The following is a 23,885-nucleotide window of genomic DNA, read 5'->3' on the forward strand; positions in this document are numbered from 1 at the left end:
TCTTGTTCCTTTATAATTTCACTGGTTCTCTATTTTTCCCTTCTCAGGGGAAGATAGAAGCTGAATTTCTAAGGTTATAAACAAGCCGAAAAATACACTTTTTGCACTGTTTATCTTTAATATTTGCTCCTGTCCAGAGAACAAATATTGCTGTGTTTTTCCACTTCATAAGGCTTTAATACCAGTAGAGGGAGATGTGCACAAAGAATAAATTGATTTTGCCATTACATTTTTCATTACTGCCAGTAGGAACTAACACAGATTTAGAAATAATTAGAGTGCACTTACTGCCAGTAAAAAATAATCAATGAGCGGCATTTAAGAGCCATTTTTAATAAGCTGGAAAATAAATACTGGGGGATTTAGGTTTTCATTTTGTTACTGAAAAAAACAATCTGATGTTATGTTTCAGCCCCAATGCTGTGAGTAAATGAAAACAGCTAGCTCCTGGCCTGCTCCCTGAAACACAGAAACTGCACAATACCAAAAGCAGGACAAGCTTCCCATAACTACAAGGTTCCCCTAAATGTTCAAAACATCCCTCTTCAGTCTTTGTCTAGCAAGCAAGTAGCTAGGTAGAGAAGTTTCTCCCATTTTGTCAGGAGCTCTGACTTGCAGGGTAGGACTAGCCTGTTAGCTGTTGAGCAGGGCTGTCCAAATGGGGGCCCCTGAGGGGTTAGCATACAGCACACAGGTTTCTGCCCAGTTCCTACTCCCTGCATTGATCTTGCGGCAATAACTGCGATTTTTACGGCAGAGCAGAATGCCAGGATGGGGTCCAGCAAGCTTGCTCTCCACGTAGTGGGCAGGTCCTAGTGCTGCCTGCACAGCAGCACCCATGGGGGAGCTTGAGCTGAGAGCTCACACTGTTTTCACAGTCGCAGGGGGTGGATTTGCACTGATTTTGTGGTGGAACAAGGGGCTGGTTTACACGATGCCGGGGGGCAGGGGAGGGAGAGATCTTGTGTTGCTCTAGTGGTGGGTTTCTTAAGAGCCTACCTGCAGAGCATTTTGTGCCCATGACCCACAACTGGTGCAGCCCCCAGCCACTCTAAAGCTGGAGAGCCCTGCTTTAGAGCATGGTTGGATCAAAGTTTTCCCAGAATAATGCCCCTAGAAATTGCTTGTATTGCTCTATTTGTGCATAAAAACCAGCATAACTCATAATAAAATACAGCTTGATAAAGCCCTTTGACTATTTAAAATACAAGCATAAGCTTATTAATCTTCACAACACCCATGAAAAGCAGGAAACATTATCTTCAGAGTACAGCTGGAGAAGCTGGGGCTCTGGGTGTGTTTTCACCATTAGATAATACCGTGTGCTCCAATGTGTAGCCTGTAAGTTTGAGGCAAGTAAAAAGGCCACATCATTTTGCTTAACAAGCCATGCCCTGATTAACCACATCCACACTATGCTTCCTGATCCCTGTGTTTTGCTAAGATTTTTAAGAGCATATTTCAGGCTCCCTAGAGCCTTTCTAGAAATTGCAGGTAATGCATTGTAGGACACCTTGTCTTTCCTTAACAGCCTCAATGGCAAAAGTTATTTTTCTTTTGTGGGAATTACGACATGAGCAGGTGCTTGATGTAAGTGCCATGGCAGACAAGGCAAGTTTGCAAGATGTGATGAACGTTGCTTTGCTACTCTTATGTGTACATCAGTGTCTGTGAGAAGGAGAACTAACACAGCACGCTGGCATCACCTCTTCTTGCAGGCATAGATTGACCAGCAGTGGGTCCAGAATTTCCACAAGGAAGCTGACATTCATGGACTTGTGCAAGAATCTTATGACAACCTTTTGGCACCACAGTACACAATCAAGTGAGCCCATACAGGTACAGAAGCAGGATGCTATCAGTATCTGGAAGCTGGCAACCCCAGACTGCTGCAGTTGGCTTATCAGCTTGTAGCCTGGGAGAGGAGGGTTTGAAATGTTATGATGGAAGTTATTTCATGCAAATTGTCAGTATCAAGAACATGCCTGAAATGATAGCTAACTGTTAGAGAATGTGATTTTCAAATTGAATGGGGGATGTTGATGGTACACCACTGATCATAGCTTGCCCTCTCCGAAAGGAATGAGTGAAATCATAGAAAGAAGGACTGGAAGAGACCTATAAGATCATCAAGTCTGGTCCCCTGCCATGGGCAGGAGGTAATTGGGCTCAAACAAGACCGCCAGAGATGGTGACAGCACCACCTCTGCTGGAAGTGTGTTCCAGATCCTAGTTACCCGTATAGAAAAGAAGTTTTTCCTAATGTCCAGCCAAAACTTTTCGACTAGCTTATGTCCATTGGTCCGCATCTTCCTGCAGAGAGGGGCTTTTCTGAAAAGTTGTTCACCTAGGTCCTGGTGTTCTCCCTTGACATATTTGTAGGCAGCTATCAAGTTGCCTCTCAGCCTTCTTTTGCTCAGGCTGAACAAACCCAGAAACCGAAGTCTCTCCTCATAAAGCCTGTCCCCCAGGCCTTTGATCATGTAGGTGGCTCTTCTCTGCACCCTTTGGGGTTTTCCACATCCTTCTTGAAGTGCGGTGCCCAGAACTGGATGCAGTACTCCAGCTGTGGCCTCACCAATGCCGAATAGAGGGGGAGGAGCATCTCTCTGGATCTGCTGGCGACACATCTGCTGATGCATGCCAGACCTCTATTTGCTCTGTTGGCGACTTTGTCACACTGGTGGCACATATTCATCTTCTGGTCAATTGTCACCCCTAGGTCCCTTTCAGATCCAGTGCCAGTCAGTAGACCACCACCCATTGTATAGATATGGTGAGGGTTCTTCCTACCCAGATGAAGGACCCAGCATTTGTCCTTGTTGAACCTCATCTGGTTTTGTTCAGCCCATAGGACCAGCCTGTCAAGGTCATATTGAATCCTTGACCTGTCCTCTGATGTGCTCGCTTGTCCTCACAGTTTGGTATCATCCACAAACTTAATCATTGCACTTTTCACTCCCTTGTCCAAGTCATTAATAAAGATATTAAAAAGCACAGGCCTAAGCACTGATCCCCAGGGTACACCACTGGAGACAGCCTTCCATGATGAGGCCACCCCATTAGTCAAGACTTGTTGGGATCGGCCACTGAGCCAGTTCCCAACCCACCTCACTGTAGCCTGGTCTAGTCCAGAACTCTCCAACTTAACTGAGAGGATTTCATGGGAAACAGTATCAAAGTCCTTGCTGAAATCTAGGTAGATGACATCGAGCTCCTGTCACATGTCCAGGTGGTTAGTTACCTGGTCATAAAAGGACACCAGGTTTGTTAGGTATGACCTCCTCTCTATCAAGCCATGCTGGTTGCTTCTCAGTATCCCACCAGATGCAAGCTTGTGGATGATGTCCTCCTTGACGATTTTTTCAAAGATCTTATAAAGGATACCACTCCATGGCTCTGCAGGGTTTGGTTCAGGAACATAGGGTCAGGTTCATGAACACTAGTGTGAAAGTTAGCATTAACAAGATACACTATGCCAGTGTTTTGAGGAAATCTAGTATTTATATGCTTGGACAAGCTGGAACCTTGTTTCCTACTAGTGATACGGCAATCAACAGGGTGTGGGAGCCCATCATGATTTTGGAGAACCCTGCCTACCCGCTTCGCTGTAACTTATGAAACCTTACCAGACAACATGAAACTGCACAAAAAATTCAGTTATGCACTTAGTGGTGGCAGAATGATGGTGGAGTGTGCCTTTGGGGGACTGAAAGCAGGAATTGGGGCAGTCTCTGAAATCATTTGCATAATAATACTGAAAACACCATACATATGATCATTACAGAGAATGTACCTCTCTGTGCTTCCTTGTTTGTGGTCATGGGATGCTACTGTATTAGTTTCCACAGCTTGCTTGCTTGGATTTTTTTTGTACTCAAATAAAATATTTTGGAATAGCTGTGACTTCCTGTTGGTGTGGGCAACAAGAGCTTAAATAAACATCAAATTGTACTGAACTTGCCAACATATATAAGCAAAAGCTTAGGAACAACATATTCAGGCCTGGTGTCTGCCAACAAAAATAAAGGTAGTTTTTGGTTTTTTTTAAATCAAGTTACTATCAGAAATCCAACATGCAAAGCAGAACTGCAACTAAAGTTCATGGGTCACCTGAGCCTAATTTTGCACCGAACTAGCATGGTGAAGGCAACATCAGCATGTGCAGCCAAAATGAACATACAACCTGTAAAACGAAAATATGAATGGGTACAGGGAGCTTCAAAGGCAGTGCTGTCTGTGGCTGGCACTGCTCCTCTTAATTTCTTCCCCATCTCTCGGATCTGTACTGTAGTGCAGATGGCAAGTGAGAAGGGGTTGTTTGCCCCTCTGGTTGCTAGAGCAACTCCCAGGAACCATCAACAATTCTAGCTCCTGAATAGGCTGCAGAGGGTGGAGGAATGAAGAGCTCCTTGAGCCTAATTAAGCATTTTGAAAGGGACTGTATTTGTGTCTGGGCTAGAAGCTGCACAAGAGCCTGGTCCTGCTAGGGACCATAATCAACACCTGGCCCTGAACAAGCTACTACACAGGAACCATCCATACTAGTGCCTGGCCTAAGACAAGGCTCTACTTAGAACAGGCACAGTAACTTAGGCATACTTGGAGCTCTTCAGCACCTTTCTGAACTCCATGAATTCGCAGTCTCACTCCTGTTCCAGAGTCTCCCATTTTGGGAACCTGTCCAAATTTCTAAGCTTTCATTGCTTATAGATTCATAGATTCATAGATTCATAGACGTTAGGGTCGGAAGGGACCTCAATAGACCATTGAGTCCGACCCCCTGCATAGGCAGGAAAGAGTGCTGGGTCTAGATGACCCCATCTAGATGCATATCCAACCTCCTCTTGAAGACCCCCAGGGTAGGGGAGAGCACCACCTCCCTTGGGAGCCCGTTCCAGACCTTGGCCACTCGAACTGTGAAGAAGTTCTTCCTAATGTCCAATCTAAATCTGCTCTCTGCTAGCTTGTGGCCATTATTTCTTGTAACCCCCGGGGGCGCCTTGGTGAATAAAAACTCACCAATTCCCTTCTGTGTCCCCGTGATGAACTTATAGGCAGCCACAAGGTCGCCTCTCAACCTTCTCTTGCGGAGGCTGAAAAGGTCCAGTTTCTGTAGTCTCTCCTCATAGGGCTTGGTCTGCAAGCCCTTGACCATACGAGTGGCCCTTCTCTGGACTCTCTCCAGGTTATCTGCATCCCTCTTGAAGTGCGGCGCCCAGAATTGCACGCAGTACTCCAACTGCGGTCTGACCAGCGCCCGATAGGGGGGAAGTATCACCTCCTTGGTTCTGTTTGTCATGCATCTGCTGATGCACGATAAAGTGCCATTGGCTTTTCTGATGGCTTCGTCACACTGCCGACTCATGTTCATCTTAGAGTCCACTAGGACTCCAAGATCCCTTTCCACTTCCGTGCCACCCAGCAGGTCATTCCCTAGGCAGTAGGTGTGCTGGACATTTTTCCTCCCTAGGTGCAGCACTTCGCATTTCTCCTTGTTGAATTGCATCCTGTTGTTTTCTGCCCATTTGTCTAACCTGTCCAGGTCTGCTTGCAGCTGTTCCCTGCCCTCCGGCGTGTCTACTTCTCCCCATAGCTTTGTGTTATCTGCAAACTTGGACAGAGTACACTTCACTCCCTCGTCCAAGTCGCTGATGAAGACATTAAAGAGTATTGGTCCAAGGACCGAGCCCTGCGGGACCCCACTGCCCACACCCTTCCAGGTCGAAACCGACCCATCCACCACGACTCTCTGGGTGCGACCCTCTAGCCAATTCGCCACCCACCGGACTGTGTAGCCATCCAAGTCACAGCCTCTTAACTTGTTCACCAGTATGGGGTGGGATACCGTATCAAAGGTCTTCCTGAAGTCTAGTCTTTTGGATGCTTCTGAGCATCCAAAAGATCAGGGCCAACCTTAGGGAGAGGCAGTCAGAGTAGTCATCTCGGACCACTCATTTCAGGGGGCCCTGAGGATTGGGCCAAAACTCAAGTATCCATTTTTAAACGAGGCAAAAGCACATTTGAAAATGAAAAAATTAAAATAAAACAATATCCCCTTCACTGTTTGTGCTCCATGAGTGTTACAGGACAAGAATATGTTTGGAACGATGTGTAGTGTATAAACAGAGTGTACAGAAAGAGAGGGGAAGATAGAAACTAGAAGAGCAAACTGGCAATTGCACTCCTGAAGTAAGATTTAAATGAGCCTTCTCTTGCCATTAGTAAGCGGCTTGCCTAAAATCAAGTAGAAGTTCAGAAGAGCTTAATAGTTTTAGTTGGTTTTAGTATGAAATATCACAAGAGTTTGATGGTCAGTCACAAACTGATGATTTTGCCTCAGAAAGTTTTGTTTCACAGTTAAATTGACCCTTCAATGCCGAAGAGTATTTTTCATTGTCACCAAAACATATCTTAGATCTCTTTTCTAGATTTACTGAATTGGTTAAAAATCATCTGTGCATTTAATTCGTTTGTTAAAATACACATGCACATTTAAGTGGTTAAAATACACATTGTTCTTTTCCTATTTATCACTATTTCTTTGCAACAGTGATAAATCATAAAGCTGTCATTTGCCCAGTGCTAAAAGGACACCATGTTTTACTTTTGTCCTGAGTCCTGCAAAAAAGCATAATTAACAAGTTCCATTTTATCAGAAACTGTAGTTTCTCGTTTCATCTGGAAGAGAGGACAAAGCCCAAGTGGCATGGTCTTTCCCACAGAGGGATTCAATGACCTATGTCCACAGACCTATGAGGCTCAAACTGAACCTTTGCCCAGAAAAAGCAGCTGCTCCCGCTGCACACCCATGGGACAGCTTCCATGGAAAGAAACTTGCAAGGACATAATTGAGTTCTGCGGGGAGTAGGGGGTGCTGGCCGAGGTTCTCTGTTTAGTTCCACCTTCGGTATTGCTTGTTTTGAACCTGTGACCTGCACCCCTTTCCCTGCTCTTTTTCCATTGTTCCAAATAACCTTTTGTAGCCTTAGACCTGCAGCTCTCCCCTGACATCAGGAGAGGCTTTCAGTTTTGAGGAGAACCTAAACCCCTGCCTCTCCCCCCACCTCCCCCTTCTCCCCCACTCAGAGCTATGAGTATTGGAACCTGAATCTCTGGCCTGGCTCAGTAATGAGGAAGGACCACAACTTTTGGTGGACCCAAAGCTTGCTCATCTCCTCTCCCCACACCAGTTGCAAAAGGACAAAACGGACTCCTAGTGACTTTTAACAACAGCAAGTTTTGTCTCATAAAAGGACCACATAGTTTGTAGGCAGATACCTTTGATCTTACCTAACAATGCCTAAGACATGTTACCAAGTAAGCATAGTTAAAAGTGTAATAAGGCTATACTATGAAACTTTTAGCAGTTAGCTAGTACCTCCACATCTCTTTTGCTGCTAGGTGGCCATCTTGGGCTGCATGTAGCACTGAGAGAAGGGTCATGAATCTGTGGTGGAAGGAAAGAGAACAACTGAGCTCTTGCATGGTTTCTACCCTGAACATAAGCCAAAAACACTACAGCGAGCTCCAGGTCCCCAGTAACCCTGACTTCCACCAGGTCCCTCTCCCTGTGCAGCAAAGAACCACAAACATAATAGGCAGCACTGGAAACAATGGGGTCATGAGAAATGACAGGTGTTTGGCTCACTGGCAAGGACCTTGCTGAGCTCCAGGTAGCAGGGCATGATGCTGCATCTCTGGTTAGTATCCTGAGGCTGTTGATGGAGCTGCTTGAGGTGTTTGGTACACTTCTACTGCTTCAACCCACTCCTACAAATGCCCAGTTGAATAAACTGGCCCAGGATAGCATTGTGGCAATGAGCAGTCCTGTGATTGCAGTTGAAATTATAGTGCTTGGAGGATTTCCTCCAGTAGTCACCAATGTGTAAATAACCTGCTTCTGTTCAGCTAGCTGCATATCAAGAGTAGAGCACATCCAGCTGGCAGTAAGGGCTGTGCTAGCAGTTTGGAGCAATGCTTGAGGAAAATGAGGGATTTAACTCTGAACAGGGAGCTAAAGTAACAGCCAACTTTCTGGGAGGAGAGAGAACATAAAATGTGCCATACTGGGTTAGACCACAGGTCTATCTAGCCCAGGATACTGTACTCACAGTGACAGAGAGTAGATGCTACACTGAAGAGTGTATATGCATGGCCTGTCCAGACTGATCTGTCCCGTGCTCCTCTTTGGTTTTAGCTCCCAGCATTCGGAGGCCTAGGGTGGTCTTAATTTATAGGTTGCATAACTATCATGTCTAATAAATAATACTCAAAGATGGACCTATGTTGCATAAGTTTGACCTTCTTCAAACCTGGGTAAATTATCAGCTATAGCAGATGGGGGAGGGGGCATTTGGAAAGTATGGAAGTGAAGAACGAGGACCTGTGGGAATGACAATGAAGAACTGCCCGTTTTGAAGCTGTATAACCCATACCTCCTCTACGAATTGGCAGCTGAGTCAAGTGCTTACCTGGAACACGAGCAGAGCCTCTGGGCCCTGAGAAATAACTATGGGGGTATTCAGAGCAGTTTGGTACAGCTGCATGAGCAAGATTGCAAGCCAAAACACATGCATGTTTTGCAGTATATACATACACAGAGATCCTGGTAAGTGACCTTGATTTTGACAAGGCTAAAGAATATTTATCACCAGAAAACTCTCTAAAAAAGGTTTGTCTACTGAAGAAACGCTAGAGGGTTTAATTATATTTGAGCATGACTGAGTGTATCTTTGTTCACTCTGGCTGTTTATAGTCTTTGGATAGTTAATCCCTTGTGCCAGTGTTGGATTGATGCTTTCCTGGAAAAAAATAAGTAGTGCTAATTTCTCTTAAATTCTTATGTACTCTGTGTTTTGAGGATTTTTGTACAATGTTCTTTTTTTCCTGTAGCTGAAAGGACTGTAGGCACTCTGCTATTTATCTTGGTTATCTGTCTATGGGAAATGGTGATATATTCTATAATTAATCTCAATCGTTTTGCTCAGGGCTGTACAGGCAAAAGAATTGCAGAATCAGCAGGGATCCTGGTTTCCTCTGATAAAAAATATCACAAATTCTCTGATAAAACCCCCCAAAATTGCAATTAAAATGAAATGCCACTATATATATATGTGTGTGTGTGTGTATATATATGTGTGTGTGAAATGCCTACAAAATGAAATATATATATATACATATATATATAGGTATCAATTGAGCAAAATGTTTTATTGATATATTTACACATTTAAAGCAATATTGATTAATATAGTTACAATTTTAAAGCAATTTGGAAGCCTACCAGTGCCTCAATCACTATAATAACATATATTTTAAATACCTATAGATTTTGGTATTTGATTTTAGATTTTTTATCATGCAAAATCAAACCTGCCCCTGCCCCCTTAGCTCACCAGAACACAGGTCCAGGCCCCCCACTCCCAAGCCTGAGCTCCCCAGCCTTGCTTGTACATTTACTACCCCTCCTCACCTGCTAGTACCCCTCACTCCCCAACCGCAGCCCCCCCCCACCCCTGCCAATGCCCCTTACTTCCCACCCATAGCCTGCTGCTCCCCCAGCCCTGCTAGAGGGGGCCCCCAGCTGCCAGAGATATGGGGCCAGGGGCCCAGGTCTGCAGCCCCCTGCCCCTCGCAGCAGTGCCCAAGCCCCAACTGCCACCAGTGGGAGGTAGTGGCTGCTTCAGCAGAGTGTGGAACCCAGCTCCCCCTCCTATGTGGGTGGCACAGCCAAAGCAGAGCCCATTGGGGAGGGGGGATGCATGCTGCCTGCTGCAGGCTCAGGCAGGGGGGTGGCTCCCCACCACCACACACACTCTCAGGGGGCAGGCAGCGATGTGCCTCCCAGATCTGTGCACGGGGTAGGGGTGGGGGTGGGGGTGGGTGCGGGCTGCCTGCTGTGGGCTTAGTCTCCCTACCCTGCTGCTCTCCCCTGGGGCCGCCACAATCTAGTGGGCAGGACCCAGTGTGGCAGGGCTGAGCAGGGCCAGGTGGGAAAGCTCTTTGCCACTACAAGCTCTGCACTGTCATGGCAAGGTGCCCTATGCCTGCCTGGCAGCAGTGAGGGGCACAACTTGGTGCCACTGCCCCTGCTGCTGCTGGGTGGGCAGGGAGCACCTCGCTAAGGCAGCACAGGGCTTGTAGTGGCAAGAAGCTTCCCCGCCCACTCCCACTCTGCGCTGCTGCTCTGGATCCTGCCCATGGGGCTGCAGAGGCCCTGGGGGAGGGCAGCAGGGTGAGGAGCCTGCAGCAGGTAGCTCACCCCCACCCCCTGCCTCACACAGATCTGAAGGGCATGTGAACCCCCTGGCCCTCCCCAGGCAGGAGTGCATGTCACAACAGGGAGACAGGCCCCCGCCACCTCCCAGACAAACCACCCACAGCTCTGCCCTCTTCCCACCGGGGCCCTGCAGCCATGCATTCAGGCTCTGGGCCCCAAGCCCCATGCACTTCCTGGGCTGGGCAGAAGCCCCTAGCCCTGCCCAACTCCCTCCCTCACTCCCTCTCTCTCTTTGGGGACCTCAATCCTCCCCACCCCCCCATCACACTTACCGGCTGGAGCTGCTCTCTAGGCTGCCTGGTGGCCATGTGTATATACATGCACTTGGCACCCCTTGCCTGACCACCCCCCTCACGCGCCTTCCTTCCTCTTGGAGGCTGGAACTCTGCCAGGCTGCAGAGAACTCTTTGCAAAAGTGCAAAATCCATGCATTTCTCTGTTAAGACAAAAAATCCACATTTTTCTTGGGTAAAAAAGGAAATCCACATTTTTTTGGATTGCAAAAAAAACCGGATCCCTGAGCATCAGTAACCAAAGTCAGATGTTCAAGGCCATGGTTTGGTAATATGGCCACTAGTCTATGTTATCTATGGCTCCAGTTCAGCACATGAATTGTTCCTTAATATCAGTAAATTTATTCATATACTCAAGTACTTTCCTGGGGCTACTAAAATGTCTAAATGTTTAAATTCAAGCATATACTTCAATACCTTGCTGAATTAGAGCCTATGGCCTAATTACAGACAGTCAAAAAGCCGGAGGCTGAATCAACTCAATCTTTGCAGGTCAGTCTAAGCTGCATACACTGAACTGATTAGCAAGTGAACAGACATTCACTTTTGATTCCAGAAGTGCAGCCACATGCCTGCAGTGGCCCAGGCCAAAAGCAGACAGCTTGGACCAAGGCTAGTCTGCCCACCCTGCGACGGTTGGGGGTGGGGGAGGGGAAGAGGAGGAGATTTGTGGGGGCAGGTGCAAAGCATCCTGGGTCAGGACCATCACTGGGGGGGCATGAATCAGGTCAACTGTCCTGGGCCCTGCACTTTGGGGGGCCCCACAAACAGTGCCATACAGCCCCTGCCACGGCAGCTGCCGCATTCTGCCAGCTCTGCTGTGGCTGCCACCCACCAGCTCCACACTCCAGCCCCTCGCCACCCTCCCCTTCCACTCACTGCCCCCCAGCCCCTTATGGGCAGATAGGGGCCCTGCCCACACCTAGGGATGGCTCTGCCTGGGATGCTGGGGGACTGTGAGCTAACTTGAATCTGGAGGGGATCTGGGACAGAAGTTCAATACTTCAATTTAACCTAAATCAGTCAAGTCTGATACTACATTCATCCAGGTTTATCTTAAACTGGTTTAGGCTATTTTGAAATTGGTTTATGTGCACTGAACATCTGTTGTGTTACAGATTTGAACTGGTTTCTGATCACTTATATTGGTTTATTTGTAACTTCTGTCCCTAACCATAGGACTGTCCTAAAGTTAGATATAACAACTAGCTTCAGCATGAAGTGAACATGGTCTGCTTTTGATATCTGTGGAACAAAATAAAAGCCAAAGAACACAGTTCAGGTTTATTAGACACATGCTCATGAAAGTAAGAAAAATACTGTATACTGTCACAACCCAAGGGTGTGATTTTTGTTTGTGTGCTTCGGCACTGCTAAATTATTTCCCACCACTCATAGCTTTCTTTGCAGGGTGCATTTCTAGGTTGCAAAAGAGAAATGCACGGTGCAAGGAGTTCCCGCCATTCGTATACAAATTTGTGTCCCACTATTGGCCAGTTCTAAATTATTCCCACGTGGCGGCTAGTGATTGGCTTGCTAGCCGTATAAGAGGCTTGAGTGGTTTCCGCCCAAGTTGGAGATCTCCGGAGGAGAACCCTGCAAGGGGGGACTCTGTAAACATCTTGAGGAGAACTCTAGGTGCGCTGCGGAGCCTATCAGACCCAGCGCGTGTACCTTAGAGCTGGCTATAGGGGTCTGATCAGCCTCTCGCCTCTCCCCGTCACTGCCTGATCCCTTGACGTACCCTTCCCTGCACGCAAGTTCCACGGAGCCTAGCAAACTTTGTGTGAGTCTATTCAGAGCTCTTTGCTTTGAGTTACTTTCTTCGGTTGACACGACGGGCTCGCGATTTAGAGCCTTCAACCAGATTGGGCTAGAAGGTTCACGGGAAGGAACTCTAGTCCGCCTCTCTTCTTTTCTGTCTGTAACTGCAACTCAAGCAAGTTTTCCTGCCTGCACCGTGACCATCTTCGGTGTAAGTAAAATAATCTTAAATCAACCACTAAGTGTCCGTGCCTAATTCTAGCGTGCCACCTGCCTTCCCCGACCCGGCGTGTCCAGGCTGCTGGCCACAGCCTGCCGCGCAAAAAAACCCCTGAGGGCCTTGGATCGCTCCCGGCCTGCACATATACCACTTTGGTGATCTCAATATCTATTTCACTGGAGATATTAGTTTTTCTTTTCAAGAATCATCCATGGAAATAGCATGGCTCTAAAAGTCCATCAGTGTCTTGATGTATGCTACAGAACAAGTGTAAGTTTTACACGTGCAAATCACTCTCCCTCAAATGGATTACCCTATTGCTGTTCACAGGCATCTGTCATTCAGATGTCTGGGTTCTTTCTGCTATAGTCCCAGCAGTATTTTGAATAAGAGTGCTCAGTTACAGAGGATAAAGAAGAATCAACTGTCCAAAATGTCAAGCAGAAATAGCAAACAGCTGGATAATTATCCTTTAGCCATTCTCAGCAATAAGGAAAAGTTATACACAAAGGACCTAATTTACTTCTAAAAGCAGAAGAGTATCTTGTGATCTTTGTCCCAGGTTCCTGTTCATCAAGAATATGCACCTCTAACCATTTTCCTTACGTTGAGTCAAAGCATCAGTTGCCTCTGAAAGATATTGCCCAGTTCCAGGCAGATAAGGACCTGCATCATTTCTTAGGCCCTCAAAGATATTTAGACAACTAGCACATTTATAGATGTGCTTCAGGAGGCAGCAGGGAGGGGCACTTTAATTAGAGCAGCTCCGAGACCCTCTCTAATTAAAGCACCCAGAGTGTCACATGTATCAGTGTCCCTGTGCTGTAAAAGGGCGGCAGGATTGCTTTAACTAAAGCTCGCCAAACCAGCTTTAGTTAAAGCACCCGTGCTGCCATTTTTCAGCATGGGGCTGCCGATACACGTGATGCTAGCATCTGCTGGAGCATGGTAATTACTTCTCAAGTCTGTTCTGACATGTTGTAATTATAACACATCGGAGCAGCCTCTCTTCACATGTGTAGGCACCCCTAAACCCTATTTAGGCACTTAACTCCCATTGACTTCATTCAGGTGTCAGTGCCTGAATAGGATGTAGAATCCTAATAGATTTTGGAATCTGAGTCTTTGTGCTTTAGAGACATATACTTCTCATTCACTTCTATATTCTATGTGCATGAGAAGGTGGTTTGCCTTGGAGGAATAATGTCTGTGGCTATATCTGTCCGCACTAAGGTTAAAGAAACAGTGGAGTACTACCTCGATGGCCTGTAAATGGGATGCCTGTACCCTTACTCTGGGTTATCTGATTGTGGCTCTTTTAATAAAGCATTTAAGTTTTATTTAAAAATATAGTTTAGAACAAAACTCAGTTTTCTAGATAGCTAGATAAAAACCCTATAAACAGTGTTATCATCTCATGCAATAACACACAATAAAAAATAATAATTTCATACTTTAAATCATAAGAAAATTCTCATCAGCTTTGAAGCTTTGGAACAAATGAAATTGTTAGGAAAAACAGTTACATAAATAAAATGTAATCAAAACACTGCTTTTCTGATAGCACTGTTTAGTCATCAGTTATTTAGTTATTGTTATTTTAGCATTGCCTGTAGGTGGTGTCTTTCCACTAGGAGCCCAACCTTTTTCTGTTTTCCTGTAAGTAAATTAAAATGCAGTGAATAATAAGAAACAACATGCAGGTAGAGTACACGAGTGTATGTTTTTGCCCTTTTGAAAGATTGAACTTAATCATAGTGTTAGAGTGATGTTGTAGCTGTGATGGTTCAGGAATTATTGAGAGACAAGGATTTGTTTGCCTTTCACAAGGTTGGCCCAATAAAAAATATCACCCCCAAAAATCCTTGCCTCTAAACTTAAAGGGATTTTTGTAAGGTACTTAGTGCATTTCAATTTAGATCATGTAACCAAATATCTTTGAAAGAAAAAAAAGTATCTGTTTAAAGACTTTAATCTTCTAATTAAGTTTTAGTCTGCAAGGATAATGTAAGAATTACAGTAGGAAGATGAATTATTTTGGCAGGTTTTAAACTAGATTCCAACAAATCATATTAGTAAAATAATTAAATTTATAAATATTAGCAGTAATTCAGCCCTTTTTAAAAAAATAATAGTTCCATAGAAAATAACATAACTTTAATTCAGACATATATTAGCATTGTAAGGCTGATAGTTTCATGAGTAGTTAAGACTGTCTAGTCCAGGGGTGGGCAAAATATGGCCCGCAGGCTGGATGTGGCCCATGAGGCCATTCTATCTGGCCCACGGGGCCCCTAAAAAAATGTAGAAAATTAATATTTCTCTGCCTTTGGTTCCTGTCAAAAATGACAGGAACCAAGGACAGTAGAACCCAGGGGAAGCCCAGCAGGCTCCCACAACAGCGGGAGCCCCAGTCAGGGTTTCTGGGCTGGGAGCACGTGGCTGCGCTGGTGCAGGAAGCTCAGGTAAGTGTGGGGGGGACCCCAGGCAGGGAAGGAGCATGGGGGGGAAGTGGACCCTCCCTGTCCCACGCCCAATGCCCCGTGCTGCAGCTGCTTGCAGCCTGCATGGGGCTGCCTGTGCCTGCTCCGGACAGCCCTGTGTGGGTTGCGAGTGCCTGCAGTGTGGGTCACTGGGTGTGGGGTGGGGGAGGGGCTGCTTTCCCCCCGCTCTCACCTTTTCCCCAGGCTCCTTCCCTGCGTGGAGAAAAGCGGCCCCTCGCCAGCTCCATGGCCAGCGCTCCCTGCTGCAGCTGCTCGCAGCCCACGCGGGACTGTCTGGAGCAGGCACAGGCAGCTCCAGGTGGGCTGCAAGAGGCTGCAGCACAGGGTGCTGGGCATGGGGTGGGGAGGGGCTGCTTCCTCCCCCCACCCGTGCAGTGGGGCCAGGTTACAAGCTGGTGCTGAGCGCAGGGAAAAGTGGCCTCTTGCCTGCCCCATGGCCAGTGCAGCCGCTCACAGCCGGCTGGGGCTGACTGTGCCTGCTCCAGACAGCCCCGCATAGGCTGCAAGCAGCTGCAGCGCAGGGTGCTGGCCATGGGGCAGGTGAGGGGCCACTTTCCCCTACGCTTAGCACCAGTTTCTTCCCTGCTGGCAAGCAGTGGGTCAGGGCTGTGCGCTGCCCCCTGCCTGTACTGCGGGGCTGGGGGGCACTGGGTGTGAGCAGGCAGGGAGCCAGCAGGAACACAAGGCCCTCACCAGTGTCCCGGGGCCAGTGCTGCTGGGGACCAGAGCAGGGTGGCAGGAGTGTGGGGTCCCAGCTGGCAGAGGCTTTATGGAGCCAGGCCAGCTCCCCCCTCCTTGCTGGTGCAGCCCAGCCCGGGTCCCCAGACCCCTGCCAGCCTGTGGCCTGCTTTGGGCCGCACCGGTGCTGGCCCTGAGACATTGGTCCCAAGATGGTGACCGGGGTGGGGCACCTGTCAAGGGGTGGAGCACCTGTCACAGGGTGGGGCTACCCATGTGGCCCTGCCAAAACTGGGTAAGCAGCCCTCCACCCAAAACAATTGTCCATCCCTGCTCTAGCCAGTTCCTCTTAGATCAGTGAATGAGGCTAGATGTGAAATGTCATGAGTGAATCAATTGCAGTTGCCACAATAATGGATGTAACTGTTTCACTTTAAATGAAGCTTCAAAAATAGTTCAGTTAATTTTCCATGCTACAGATCTGGTGAATGATTTGACCCAAAGAGACTCTCCTTTAAGAGAGAAGGGCACATCTTTCCCTTTGCCCTCTGAACTAGTTATGAAAACACTGGTTTGAAGAATAAAGCTAAAAATAACATAGTGGATCTTCATTTATCAGCCAATAATAACAATCATTTATGAGATGACATGTCCAGTTCTTGATATAACTCACTATATGCTGTATTTTTAGGTAAATTTAAACATTATTGCTCTACGTAAAGTCCTTATTCTAATAAAGGTTTTCTCCATCAGCAATTCCTAGTCTGTCCCTAGTGATGAATATTTCTCAAAACCCACCAAAAATTACTCCTGGAAAATACCAGGAAAACTCCTGTACCACTTGAAGAAATAGGTACATTAAAAAATCTGGATACACTGTTCATAAGTTGAACCTGAGATCTGTTTATATATTGCACCCGCCTGGTCTCGTATAGGCGCTCTCTAATGACCTTAGAGTGCACACCCAGTTCCAGCCGCAGGGTGTCCCCCTAGGACCTGTGTGTTGGGTTGCATTCACCACTGAGGGCAGCCCCCACACTACGCCTACCATGACTTGATCTTTTCTTCAGTGATGGGGCTTCTCCTTGCAGATTCTTGCAGACTGGGTGCTGCCCTTTGCGGGCATCCTTGGGGCTCCACCTCCCCTACACCCCAGCCATACGCCAGCCATCAGGACAGCCAGATGATGGGTCACCGGCCTATCCCCTTGATGTTCTCGCCTACTGTCTTCTTTCCTTGCCTGTCCCTTGAAGCCCCTTTACCCTGGATGACTGCAGGATGTGTGACCATCCTTGTCTCTGCGTCTGCTCTCCCTCTGAGACATCATGGTTCGCTGCATTGCCTCAGCTCTCTCTCTTGATTTGGGGTCATGTGGGGATTCCTTCCCTGGTCCGGGCTCTGTGCACCCTCTGAAATAACGAATAAAAGAAAAAAAGAAGAAAGGAATAGTCGGGGTATAGGCCTCAGCCTGCCCCACTCATGGATCTGGCATCTGTGGTCCTTGGGATCCCTCAACACTGTTCTTCTTGGCCCGGCTGCCCTGCCGAGCCTGGTGGGTACTTCCTTTAATGGATCCAAGACCCCTCCTCTGGGTCCCTGTCTGGCTCCTTGCCGAGCTGCCAACACTGCCAATGTGCAGCCCAGGGAGCAGCTTCACCTTCTAGCTCCAGCGTTGCAGACCCTGCTTCCATTTCCCTGCCACCAGCTTTTAAATCAGCCGGGTGGTGGTTTTTGATGACGTCCTCGGCTGGCGCCTTTCCCAGCTGGCAATAAAAGCGGCTGGTGAACTGCGCTGGCAGCTTTTCTTGGCATGGCTCTGTTTCTCCTAAAAATGGTAAGTGTGCCCTCTTTTCAGGGCTTTTTATTTCTTTCTTTGGGCGGGTCAGCCCTGCCTCGGGTCCCGCTGCAGGAGGGTGCTCCGTGGCCTCCACTTGTGTCCCCCTGGGACATATATATATATATATATATATATATATATATATATATATAGGGACTCTTACTCAAAAAGCCCAGTAATCTAATTCAGACTTTCATTACATTGTTCATTCCTGAAATCAGATGTCCCAAATTGTATAAAATGCCTATTGCTCCTAACTGGCTAAAAATTGACTACTGTGTACATCCTATTACTTATGATACTTATGTTACTTTCCTTTTCCCCCTGGTCTAAACTGCAGCTAGAGAGCTGGCAAGCTAGGAAGCCATTGAACAGACTTGGCAGCTCCAGGCCATGCCCCTGCTCACCAGCCATCTAGTGGTAGGTCAGAGCTGTGCTCTTGATGTTTAACTGCTCACAGCACATGCTAGCTTTGATGTTTAAACATCCTTTAGAGTTAGCATGTGCTAATTGTAATGTGTAACTACACCCCAAGAGACCTGACAGAACAAGGAGCATCAGTCTCAAGTTGCAGCAAGGGAAGTTTAGGTTATACAGACAGTCCTTGAACTTACAACACAATTGGTTCCTGGAAACCACGTCTTAAGAGGAAATGTCATAACTCGGAACCAATTTTCCCATAGGAACAATGTTATAAATGAGGGATTGGTTCCTGAACCGGGCCCGGTACCCTATTTTCACCAAAAATAACCCAGAATTTTGTACTCAATCAATTATAGATGAGTAATATAGCTACATCAATGTATTTATACTGTAAATAGCAATCATATTGATTTGGAAGAACTTCTTTGAGGTGACTTTGCTGGACTTTTTGAAGGGCTCTTCATTGGACTTTTTGAAGGGTTCTTGGCTGGAGTCTTCTCAGGAGTCTTGGCGACAGGCTTTTATGGAGTCTTGTCTGCTTTCTTAAAGAAAGTGTCCAAGAAAGTTTGGACAGATGTTCTCCAGGGAGATGGGCAATGCAGTGAACTTGTTTGCTGGCATGGTGTCACATTCCAGATCAAGTGTAGTAAAGTCATAACTGACGTCAGAAAGTTGAAACAGGGTGTCAATTTATAAACATCATAAGTGCCATTCATTGTAATGTGAAATGTCGTTAAGCTGAGGACTACCTGTATTAGGAAGAATTTTATCAGAAGGAAGGTAGTAAAACACTGGAACAGGTTACCCAGAGAGATGGTAGAAACTCTATCCTTGGAGATTTTCAAAACCCATCTAGACAAAACTTTGGCTGGAAAGATCTAGTTGGAGATGGTCCAGCTTTGAGCCGGGGGTTGGACTAGATGACCTCCTGAGGTCCCTTCTAACCCAAATTTTCTATGATTCTATGATGCTCCATATTCCTTCCTATGTTTGTCTCATCCACCACAATCAGGTCTTGTCTTATAGACTGCAAGCTCTTTAAAGTAAGGAGTGCCAATGCCCATATTTTTTGGCAGTGCTCAATACAAAAGGACTGCTAGAAGCCTGGGGGTACTATCACAATACAAAAAGTACCAAACGATTGTTTGGTTGTTCAATAATATTTGTATGGCAATTTGAACATAGTATGCTGAATTCTCCTTTCAGTGACATGAAAGCAATGCCAATTAAGTCCATGTCATTTTTCTGATGCAACTGAGAGGAGCATTTGGCCCACAAATTTTTTCCCTCTCCTGTATGGGTCAAATGTGACTCTATACCAGGGCCTAATGAGACCACAGTGGAAGGTTGATGGTCTGGGTGCTCACCACGATCTGGGGGAACGTTTGTTCACCAGCGCACCCCAAGGGATGACAAAGTCGAACGGTCACAAACTCCTCCATGACCGTTTCAGGCTAGACATAAGGAAGAACTTCTTTACTGTCCAAGCCCCCAAGATTTGGAATAGACTGCTGCCATAGGTGGTTCAAGCACCTACTTTGAACGCCTTCAGGAGGCATTTGGATGTTTATCTTGCTGGGATCCTATGATCCCTGCTGACTTCCTGCCCCTGGACAGGGGGCTGGATGTGATGATCTTCTGGGGTCCCTTCCAGCCCTAGTGTCTATGAAATCCTTATGCAGCACTACCTAAGACACTTGTCTAGGTTAATTTTGAATACCTGACATGTTATCTAAAAAAGGTTATAAAAACACTTGATGCATGGTGCATGGTTCTTCCTGGAGTTCTTCAGGCTACTCAAACAAATGTCAAAGATTTATAGGGAATAAGTGTCTGAAGTTTGCAAGAAAAATGATGTCAGCAATGCAAATTGGTAACCTATGGGTGTGTCTACATGTGCAATTAATGTGACTGAATAAACTCCAGCATATTTGAGCTGGAGTAAACTAATCCCAACCTCACCGTCTACATATGTTTAAGTGCAGTAATTTACTCTGCCATTGAATAGTACCAATATCTGATGGAACTTTCCTATGCCAGAGTAAATTAGTCTATTGCACCCTAATTGCAGCACACGTGTAGACAGTGACACTGTACTTTACAGTAAATTAGTCTACTGTGCAGTAAAGCATGTGTGTAGATGCATCCAGTGACATCTAAAGCCATGAAGGAAGGAGGAATTAACACTGATTTAGGGGTTGAGGTTTTTAAAAAGCACACCTTTGATATCTTCCTGTTGAATAATAATCTGTAGAGAAATCTTTCATCTCTGGCAAACTGTCTAGTCTATTTCCCATTGCCACCACTCATTGGATACTTCTTTTGCAAACAATGTAGCATCACCTACCTAGACTTCTCCATATTGCTATACAGCAGGAGCAACCCCCCACCTCCAAAAAAACCCCCCAACAAAATAACTAGGAAGCGTTTGATTTGGAATTAAACACTGCCCAAGTGATTAAAAACTGGCTGGAAGACTATAATAAGGGTAATGATGCATCAGGTTCTGTAGAGGTAGTCAGTGGGATATTGCAGGGGTCTGTGTTCTGCCTGGTTTTATTTAGCATTTTTAGCAACAGTCTGAAGAATGAATTAAATACATTGCTCATATTTGTCAATTATGTTAATTTGGGGGTTGGAATAAACATCATGGAAAGTGAAAAATAATACAAAGGAACTGAAGACTAGAAATATGGGTAGTAAACAAAATAGAAACGAGCACAGAAAATTGTGAAGTAATTTATACATATGCCAGAAACTACTCCAGAGTAGACCCTTAAGTGGGAGGGAAAAACATGGAACTTAATAAAATAGAAGAAGACATAGGTTAAGCATAGATGTAGGATAATCATAGTGTTGTGGCATCTCCCAGTCCCATTTCTTGTAATGCTGCAGGAAGAAGAGACTACATCCAAGGCTTCAAGAAATTAATTGAGCTCCTCATTATTTGTAGACATTTTGCTATAATCAGTGAAGTCTATGGACATGCTACAAGTAGCAGCAAGCCTTCAATTTAAGCATCTCCTAACATGTACTAACCTTAATAGGTTACTACATTCCTATTATTTGCAACTATTGCAAGTCAACGTATTACAAGGCCCTTAGGCTGGGTAGTGCTGTGCTACCCCCAGTACAGAGCTCTGGCTATACAGTACAATTTGGTTCTGGAGTTCCTTTGAGAAGGCTGAAAAACAGAAATGCAGCAGATCATGCTTGAGTAGGGCAGCCAGGGTTAGGCAATGATGAAGTTAGGAGAGCAGTAGGAAGAATCAATGAGAAGGGAAAATTGTGATTCTTTATAGAAAAAAAAAAGTCTTAATTCTTCATTTGCCAGTGAAAAAAAGGGATTTCAGAAGTGACATAAGACCAAAGCGTACTTATAAAAAATGTGTACTGCTGTCACTCTATCTAGCCTCTAATTCTACAGAAACATGTACAGGATATTTGCCAGTGGGAGATTTCTCCAGTAGGTGCTCATGTTTTGAATGTGTTTATAATGAAACTCTGACAATGTTTCAAAGGAACAGTTATCACAGTGTTCACAGTTCACACCAAGCTCTGTCCATCACACTGAATGTTCATTTCTTAAAACTTTTCTCCGTAAATACAGAACAAATTATACTCTCTAGAGCAATTCTTCTTGAACAAAGTTAAAAACATTTTGATCTCACCCAGCTGAACTTGGCGAGAGGTTCCTGGGGAGAACTGGTGGAGGTCTAAGAACAGAGAGAGAAGCAGGGTGGAATAGAATTACACTTGGGTGTCTAAACCCACTTGGGTGCTCCTGAGGAGGACACCCAGGACTGGAGGATGCTGAAGTCAGAAAAGTAGTAGCAGGATTTGTCTGCTGACTTGCCTCTATTCCTGGGAGCTGGATCCAGATGGCCAGGGAAGGCCAAGGGACAAAGACATAGGAGCATAGGGCAAAGGACCATTGGAGAGGCTTACTTGCTGACTTCTCCAAGCTAAAGCTGAGGGACTGGAAAAGATTGAGGGTTTGTGGACTGTGCAGGAACCTGCCTGCTGACCTGCCCAGGGCAGAGAAGAGACAACTGTCACCTGGAAAGACTTAAGAGTTTCTAATGAGAGCTTGGAAGGGCTGAAGATGTCACTTCTAAGAATGCAATATGGGGTGGGATAAATTCAGTTTGCATCTGTATTTTAGAGAGTATCTTCCTGACCTAACATGGCGTCCTCCCTCTCCCCAGCAGGGATGATTCTAGGAAAGTATACACTGGAATCCTTGAGCAGTTGAGAGGGAAAATGATGGAGGTTGCCCCTGCAATATTGCAGCAGCCATGAGATGGTGTGACAGATGGGGGATCCTGCCTGTTGACTGATAGATTAAGAATAAGTCTTGTCATCACAAGCAATGACTAACAAACAGTCAATATGTAGACATCAGGTTGTGTTTTATTACACAAGTCATCACGATCTTATTTATGTACTGATATACAGAAACACTTTTTGTTGGAACAACAGATACATTTAACATCAGTCATGAATCATGAGTACCAAGCTCACTTTCTTCCAAACTGGGGCAAAGGTGGTGGCACCTTAATGTCTTGACCTTTTTCCAGCTTCTTCTCACAGTCAATCAGATAACTGACTCCATCAATGACTATCTGGACAAGCTCCACCTTAAATAACAAAAACAAAATTTATATAGATAACACTCTTAAATGAGAGGGGAAGGCTGATGGGTCCTGGCAGAAGAGTTAGTAGCCCCAGACAGAGCTGGGACATGGCATAAAAGGGAAGTGGAGCCAGGGTGGCTGTGGTAGAGAAGAACTGGCTACAAGCATAACTTGACCCAGAAGGTTACCTTCATCCATCCACCTCCGTGAGTACGCTGCCCCTTGACCCACTCTTCTCATGGAAAATTTCTACACAATTTGGTAGATAATATTTCTAAGGGTGTTGTAAACTAACATAAAAAGAATGGTGATAAAGAATGGAATCATAAGGGACAATAAAGAATTTTATCTCTTCTGCAGAGTTCAATAGCATGATTTTAAAAAAAAAGGTCTCCAAGAAGACTATTAGGGCCAAATTCTATTCCACCTAATAGGTTTTTAAGTGTACTTAGGCAGCTAAGTGTTATCCTATTCAACTCTGCTTAAGACCCTGAAAAGCTATTAATACAAAAGGTGGGTGTGCCCTCCTCCTCCTCGCTGCTTTTTTCTAGTATGTAAGATGATGGTGATATATTAATAGATTTTCAACTGCTCAAGCAGGGTGGTACAGAATTGCTATTAGGCACCTACTTCCACTTAGGTATCCAATAGGTAGAATAGGATCTAGCCCGTACTTCTTTTACATATTCATCTTTAGTGGAATATCCTTTTTGTTTCATCCCTATCAAATTCTGTAGGACTTTCTATAACAGACTTCACTTCTGCTTAGCCTCAAAAGATACAAAGCTGAACCAAAATTGGCAATTTGTTCATTTTCCAGTTTATTTTCTCTTCCCTGTTGAATGAATGACTGTTTGTTCAGTTCCTCCTTCCTGTCCCACCCACATATTTTGCTGTTCGGAGATTCCTGGCTGAGATCTTTCTCCTCTACAATCTATGCGAAGAGCTCCTTTGTTCATCAGTGGCAAGGAGTGACTGTCTTCTCAGAGCTAACTGCCTCCTTTCAGTGTGTCACAGCTGGCCCAAATAAACCCCAAATAACCCTCTCTAATTTTTATCAAGCCGAAATTTGGCCCACTGAGAAGAACATATTTCAAAAAGGTCTCTATGTTTGCCTCCACAAATTCCTCTCCCACATTTTTATGTGGGAGTACAAAAGTCAGGTACAAACAAATATGCTTAAATGCAAGTGTTCTCCTCATTCCTCTTCCCACACCCAGTCCCCCAAAAATTACATGGGTTTTAGT

General features: G+C 45.6%; 1 protein-coding gene across 1 annotated transcript in view; it reads right to left on the reverse strand.

Moving 5' to 3' along the window:
- Positions 1–22,396: 22,396 nt before the first annotated feature.
- Positions 22,397–23,885, reverse strand: part of CKMT2 (creatine kinase, mitochondrial 2) — a 50,993-nt gene continuing 49,504 nt past the window's right edge. Inside the window, exon 10 of the mRNA XM_006277238.3 lies at positions 22,397–22,641. Within this exon, the coding sequence (XP_006277300.1) occupies positions 22,522–22,641 (120 nt within the window). The 3' untranslated portion in view covers positions 22,397–22,521. The remainder of the gene's footprint in view (positions 22,642–23,885) is intronic.

This window comes from Alligator mississippiensis, chromosome 3, assembly GCF_030867095.1.
Source record: "Alligator mississippiensis isolate rAllMis1 chromosome 3, rAllMis1, whole genome shotgun sequence".
NCBI lineage: Eukaryota > Metazoa > Chordata > Crocodylia > Alligatoridae > Alligator > Alligator mississippiensis.